We start from the raw sequence: 7708 nt of genomic DNA on the forward strand, positions 1-7708 counted from the left end.
ATATATCCCTGTAAGGAGTAGTCTGATTACATAGCACAAGTTTCACCCACATGTCAGAGAGGTTTGATTATTTTCTTTATATTGACACCTTAAAAATAATCACCTAATTAATTCTTTTTAGGTTCTTTTCAGGAAACACAAAAAACATAACCAAACAGCTGACATTTGACATTATATTTGGACTTAAACTTAATAAATCAGCTTAAGTCACACTCTTGACATATAGGCCATTATCTTAAAGGGGTAAAATAAAATAGTTTGACTAACTGATGGTGTTTTACCATCGGTGGATGAGAAGATGATTTAGGCAAAAAGTTATTTTTGCCAGAAAATGGTGTAGACCATTATTTTAGAAAGGTGACAATAGGCTATATAAAAAATAAAAAATCTGTTTCAACAGTTTTGGAGATTTTTAGAACTGCAGGGTGAAAATTTCCTTTCTGATCACTGATAATGCCAGTAATCAATCACTAATTGGAAAATTCAGATTTTCCCAGCAGCGAGGTGCTGCTCTGTGGGGGGGGTTACCTGACACGTTCCCTCGCTCCTGAAGTCCTGTGATTCATGACGCAGATACAGTTCAATCATCTTTAGCCTGCGAGCCATGAGCCAAGTGATTAAATATGTAGTGGAAACTTTTCTGATGACACACAGTCCTGCAGGTGACTGAACACACGTCACCAGTAAAAGCCCGGCTCAGTTGCCTGTCACATCAAACTAGTCAACTATTTACTGTTTTAATCTTCAAATGTACATCTTATTTAGGAATCAGTCTGAGAGCAATCAGAGATGATGTGCCTTTACCTTTGTAAAACGATCTGAGTCCTGATGAGAACAAAAAAACAATGCAGCATGGGATTATGTTCAAGACATATTTATTGTCCTTGAGAGGATGCCCTTGAATGCTGGTTCACAAATCTTTGCAGCAGCTTCTTTATATAATCTCCTTTTCTGTCAGCTAATGTCAAAGATTAACTTTTCATGTCACTGTTCTTGTTGTGAACAAAAAGCAGGTGTGTTAAGTTTGCAAAAATATCATTTAACTGATGATTTATTCATTTGTTTAATCTAAATGTGAGCTTAGAAATAAAGCAGACCTGTATCAGTTTCCTCTGCTACATACGTTTTGGTTATATTTGCTCAATTCACAATCTTTCCAGTTAAGTTTTGATACGTTCAGTCCAACATTTTCATCACCAAAACTGTCACACAGAAGGTTTTTTTTAAGCACACACCTCTCCCTTCTCCAAGTCAAGTGAAAAAGAGAGATTGAGGTGTCAGCAGATACCAGGGATTACCCTGCTTTCCCATCTGCTGCCATTTACTGTAATCCACACAGGGAGCATTTCAACCGTCTCAGTGCCAACTAAGCAGTGCAAAATTCACATCATTGCTGACCAAAGAAGAAGAAAAAAAAACACCTTCATTTGCTTTTATGTAATAAATAATTTAAAGATTTTGTATGAAAGATGGAGCAGATCATTTAAAATAAATTAAACCTTAAACCGATTTTAAATGCAAATTAATTTATTTTATTCACTGATTATTTGTTACTTTTTCTTTTTAAATGTGTTTATTTTATTAAGGTGTAATTGCAAACTAAAGGGCCAGAACAGTTTTTAAAAAGGAGATTGTGCAACTGACACTGTGATCAGGAGAGGAGGAAACGGAGCAGATTAGAGTGGATTAAAGCTGTATGAATCAGAGATGCTGGAATATTTATAGACTTACAAACGGATCATATCGACCACTAGTTCACTTGTTTTCCTAAAACTCAGCTTAATTGAAGCCAGTTGCTTTGATAATCAAAGAAAAGACTATAACTGTGAAGATAAAGTTCATCTTGAAAAACATAAAAAGACATTATTTGATGAGCACAACAATAACATTTTATTGCCTTTAGTGAGAAAAAAAGTTCAGATTAATGGAGTAAATTGAAATTCCTCTACTTTTAATCATCGGTTGAATATTTCATTACGTTTTGAAATAAAAAGTAATGTTAATAATGTTTAAAAGTGTTTATCTTTTTTAAAAAGTCCCTGAGAAAGAGTCTTGTTTTTTCTGTAGAGTAAAAAACACAAAACCATAGTTGTATTTTTTTTTTATGTTTTTTAACCAAGGTTAAAGTCCTGATGTCCAAACACTCGCATGTTCCTCTTCAAACACCTTGGTACTCATGTCTGCAGTGTCCCACGTCCAGAGGCTCTGCTTGGATCCCTCGCCTGAACAGGAAGTGAAGCAGAGTAAAAAAGCAGACATTAGAACAGAGAGAATGTTGTTTTCATGAAGTAGGTCAGGTCCGAGTGCTTAAGGGGCCAAACGGACCTCAGGAGCCTGCATCGAAAATCCTGCAGTCGGGGAAAAGCTTGTTTCACACTGGAGGTCTGCTTCTCATCGCTCCACAGTCTCTCTGCAGCAGCACTTGCTCTCGGCCTGGGATTTTATTTGTTTTAGAATAATTAGATTCTTATCGCACACATTATTTTATTGTATTTCAAGCTTTGAGATTTCTTTTACCAGAGTCGTGGAGCAAGATTGGTGGCATCTACAAATTCCCCCCACAAGCAGACTTCACCCCCGATAACCAGCTTCTTTTGTTCCTCTGTTCCTGTGAAGCAGTAAAAACCCACATGTTTATATTAGTAAAATATAGATGTTAACAGACTGTGTGAGTGACCATTAATCAAAAACTTCACCTCAGACTCATCAAACCACCTCAAATCCAAAGTGAGTCAGTCTGTGTTTAAATTAATGTTTTCATTTGTTTTGATTGCCTCTATGTTCAGACAAGCACCAGCTTTAATTACAGGATAAGTTCAACAGCTCTACTATATTTATACTCTCTGTAATGTAGATTTGTCCAATTAATGATGTAGAAACAGTAGTGTATGCTGCCATCTTGTGGTTGGGCTGAAAAGTAAAAAAAAAACCATATTTTAAAAGTAAAATAACTGGTCATGTGTGTCATATTTAYGAACCTTTGAAGGCAAGAGGCCACACAGTGTAGTAGCGAGCCCAGTTGTGTGTGGGTCCTGGCAGGTCCAGATACCACGGGGAGGCCAGAATCACCCGGAGTCCTGCTTTAGTCACCCTGCGCACCTCACACAGGTAACAGCCCTGTTTCCAAACCTCCACCACTGACTGAGAAGTGTGCTGCAACACAAAGCTGCACATCATCAGACATACTGCAAATTAACATGATGTCATGATACACTCTGTTGGTTAATTAGTTCGTTTTGAACCAATGAACCAGAGCAGAACGTTCAAACAATACACATTTAAAAGAAATTTGCAGAAAACTAAAATATGTATCGCAAACTACAGCCTATTGTATGTCCTCATTTGAAAACTCAATGGAATAATAATAATAATAATAATGGAAGTTATTTGTTGGAGGGTACTTACTCGTTCATTATTGTCAAAAACCTCCTGCCACACGACAGACGTCTTGTTGAGAGCTGATGTAATGTTCACAATTCTGTTAAAACATGTATGTATTAATGTGTCAAGGAACGTTTTTTTATCACAACTATCTACAAACGTTTCCCCCTGCAACTTACTTCTCCATGTAAAAAGTTTCCAGTTTAGGAAAGTCAACTCCAAATCCCATCTTCTTCATGAATGTAAGGATGGAAGGGTTTGATTTCCTACAGAAACAAGCAGTGGGGGATATGGTACTTGTGATTTTTGACAGTTCTGTGTTTTTACACTTGTATATTAGTGTATTGTATTCCCATAAATTTACTATGTACTATTATTTTAATGGTTTACTAGTCTACCAGCAAGACAGGTCAACTTCATCCCCTCCTAAGTGGACATAGGAGTCTGGAAACACTGATGCCACTTCCTTAAACAGTGACGCCATGAACTGGTAGGTGGACGGTAAAGCTGGATTTACAGGTCCAAAAGTGCCTGAAGGGACACCTCTTCTGTAGCAGGGAGTCAACAAGCCAGGCTGGCCTGGGAAACAAATACATGGAGATCAATGGTTTTGGTTGATTCGTGACAGACTACTCCTACTGTTGGTGGGTGGGGATACTCAGTGATACAGTATGCCTTAAGTTCATAACAGGGCCAACACAAAAACAGACAGAATGCCCACTGAACCAAATATGGAAAGAAGGCAGACTGCGTAAAGAAAATCCAAAGGAATATGTATAGAAAGAACATAAAAACTTCACAAAAAGGCCTGAGAAGTCAAAATTTAAAGCCTTATTGCTTTTGGACAACCTCCACATTACTGCAGTCTTTTCCAGTTTACTACAACAGTTTGCCTTTTTTTAATTATATGACATAAAAGTGGTGGTATTATGCAAAACTGACTTTATTGAGCTTTATATCATGTTATGTCATTCCCTCAGCAACAGATCCAGAGTGTTGCTTTGATTTATTCATGCATGTTTGAGAAATCCTTGACTCTCCTGTCGTAGATATGTGGAGCTGCCTAAACACTTGCTGGTACAAAGCACTGCCTATTTACACAAAGCTCCTCCCTGGAGCTCAGCCCCACAGAGCAACCCTTCCCCAAAAGCATTGTTGTGAAGACGTGCTGAAGTGGGAGTGTCTGAAACAGCCAATTTCAGGGTGTTTAGAATGGCTATGATGCAAATTTAAATTTATTTTTGATATACACAGCCTTTTCATACTTGATTGTGGTAAAGAATTTAATTATGCATGTTCCTGGAAAAAAACACACATTTGCACAGTAATCATGTGTATTCAGATTCTGAAGTGTTTTATGACATTCAAAGCTGAGAGATTTGAAGGACTACTTGACCAGAGACTTGATAATCACCCAATCCTGTTTTAGGTGCTACTCATTGTGACTCATAACTGTACCTTTTCCCCAGGATTGTGTATGGCCTGGTGAATCAAACTCTGGAAGGACCCTTACTCCCCTCATCCTGGCATATGAGATCACCCTCCTCACATCTGACTGCCTGTAGATGTGAGTCACTGGATGGAAAGCCCCCTGAAAAAGAGCCAGAAATCTTTGGTTAGAGCGGAGGCTGATTTCCAGCTAGCTTTTATTCACATGCAGTCACACAAAAAAGTAATCTCAGGACAGCTCTCTCCAGTTTACATACCTTACCGGAAAGGTCTGGAAATGTTTGACTCTGGTAAGGAAAGGAGGGGTCATCAACAATGTGCCAGTGAAACACATTAAACTTACTGTAAGCCATTGCATCCTATTGAGAAAAAAATATATATATATATACAGTATATGTCAGTGATCCTGTATAAAATCAGTTAAACAGAAGCCACAAACTAGGTGGGATCATGCTGTTTGAGTTTTACCAGAGTTTTCAAAATGGCCTGCACAGGTAAATAATGGCGGGACGTGTCCAGTAAAATCCCCCTGTGCCGAAACTGGGGGAAGTCTTCGATGTCAGTCTTATTTACAAAATACTGAAAAATAAAACACACGATAACCATGAGCCACACCGTCAACATACTATAACTACACACTGAACTGCATTCTGAAGGTTGAAGCCACAAAGAATGAGCTCCTCCCCATTATTTTATAACCCAAGTTTTTGGAACCAGAGTCTGTGCACTGTGGATGTGGGGATTTAAGTCCTGCCCACTTACCCGTAAACAGTGATGATTTTTACATAATTTTTTATTGAAATTAAATAAATAATTACAGTTAAATTTATTTTAAAAAATAAAGATTTGAACATACAAGAATAAACTGGAATCAACATCTTAAAAAAATTTCTGAGATGCATCTTTATTTTTAATAAAGGCAAACTTATTCTTTTACATTACAGAGCTGGATTTTAAGAGTGTACTGGGACCCTTTTCAGCTTCAACTTGGATCCCGTATTGGATCCAGTTTAAGAATATACGGCACCATTAGTGGCTGGCTGGAGTACAATTTTTGAGTCCCACCCCTTCAAATAGGACATTTTCTTGACTAAAATATAAAAATGCACAGAAGATCATTTGTTTCAGGTGATGATTTTTGTTGACTCATGTGGTTCTGATTTTGTTGTGTGTTCCAATATACATTTTTAATGTTTAGTTTCAATTTGTTTTTAAAATTTGAATGTGATTCTACCATGTAATTGACACAGTGACAGTCAGTTAGCAAGTTTGGAGGGTGGTTAAGTGGGGTTGATGGTACAGCCACACATTCCTAGTACAGATAATCTGACTACACAATTACAACATAGGGGTACCCAAAGAAAAACTGATAATAGACATTTTGACTCTGAATTTGGACAGTAGAAACAGAGTCGGTTTGTCCATTTTTATTGACGTCAGGGCCTGCACCAGACAGGCTTGAGTATTGGAGATTATGTATTTATCACAAACATCTTGTGAGATGAAACATTAGAAAAAGTCAGACTTACTGAGCCAACATTATCTTGATACACCAACTGACTGAACGTTTCCAGACCTGCTTGAGCAAAATAAACAAAAAGCATTCATTAGTATGTTCACAAGACAATTGAACACTTAAGCCACAAAGAACTTGAGTACGCAAACCTTTAACACTAAATTAAGCATTGTTCATCTGTAGGTGATATAAATGTCTTCCATCAATTATTATAACGTATCCATAATATTTACCTCTTAAAGCACCCCAAACAGTTTCTGCATTCAGAAAGGCTCGTCCAGTAGAGACACTTAGATTGTCTAAAAACCACACAAACCAAAGCAAATTCTGTTATGCGTGGCTGTTCCAGCTTTCACCACAACATTAAACGCTGTAATCTATGTGTGTTAATGCTTACACCTCTCAGACGAGTCCTCTTTTGGGTAACTCTCACAGTCATGATGATCAACGTTGATTTCAAGGGTAAATGGTTCATCCACACTGAATTTATCATTCCCTATTGGTTATAAGTATGATTATTGTGGTTGTTTGACATTTTACAGAAATGTAAAAATAGCCTTTATGTTACTTGTTGACATGCCAAAAAAGAACATGCCTAGTGCTGTCTATTGTCATTGAGTGTGTTACACCAATAGGCTGGCTGACTGGTGAGTTGTGTCACAACAAAAACCATTCATAAATGACAACAAAACATTCAAAGCAAGCTTACAGAGCCCTCTCTATCTCCATGCTTTTACAATTAGGTTTAAATTGTGCTATTGCTGGACCATATACAGATGATATCCACAGTCAACAACAATAATAAATTATTTTTCATACAGTTTTTGTCATTATACAGTTGTACAAACATGGGACTGAATTTGACACTTATGGTCCAACTAAACAAGTATACAGACAGGTCATGTGAAGTAGCCTATTTCTCATCTCATTACACAGTACAGTATCACTCACCAGCAGTGTTGTTTGAGAATATGAGAGCAAAGTATCTTTCAAATGCAGCATCCAGAACAGAGCAGTCCCTTTGTGCGGCTGATTGTCCTCGGTAACCAAAGTGGAAAGACTGGGGCTTCAGTTCRTATCTCACCATGGAGGTGGAGAAGGTTTGCGGTAAGGGCCACACTCCCTCTGATGTGTGACTGCTCTGGAGAATAATACAAAGGAGCAAATTATTAAGTATACACGTGCAAAGTCCAAGCTTTACTGAACACATGATGAACATATTCATGTCAAACTGAATACAAATAACTACTGTCAGGTGTCTATGAGTGCATCTAGTCATGTGACAGACTATGCTGAGCTTTGTTTTTGATTGTACCCCAAAGTCTATGGAAGCTCATTTTTGCCCCTTTGAAGGAAAAAAAA

The 7708-nt window shown here is 37.6% G+C and overlaps 1 protein-coding gene across 1 annotated transcript; it reads right to left on the bottom strand.

Annotated features, from left to right (window-relative positions):
• Positions 1-1898: 1898 nt before the first annotated feature.
• Positions 1899-7618, bottom strand: hexa (hexosaminidase A (alpha polypeptide)). Its single transcript, XM_014003651.1, has 14 exons — positions 7298-7618; positions 6744-6842; positions 6580-6645; positions 6360-6406; positions 5299-5409; positions 5088-5189; positions 4840-4972; positions 3780-3960; positions 3561-3647; positions 3406-3478; positions 2979-3153; positions 2518-2608; positions 2326-2433; positions 1899-2222 (listed from the first exon to the last, which is right to left on the bottom strand). Exons 1-14 carry the CDS (start codon positions 7569-7571, stop codon positions 2159-2161), a joined length of 1611 nt encoding a protein of 536 aa, XP_013859105.1. The 5' UTR covers positions 7572-7618; the 3' UTR covers positions 1899-2158.
• Positions 7619-7708: the final 90 nt, after the last annotated feature.

This window comes from Austrofundulus limnaeus, unplaced genomic scaffold, assembly GCF_001266775.1.
Source record: "Austrofundulus limnaeus strain Quisiro unplaced genomic scaffold, Austrofundulus_limnaeus-1.0 Scaffold19, whole genome shotgun sequence".
Classification (NCBI taxonomy): Eukaryota; Metazoa; Chordata; class Actinopteri; order Cyprinodontiformes; family Rivulidae; genus Austrofundulus; species Austrofundulus limnaeus.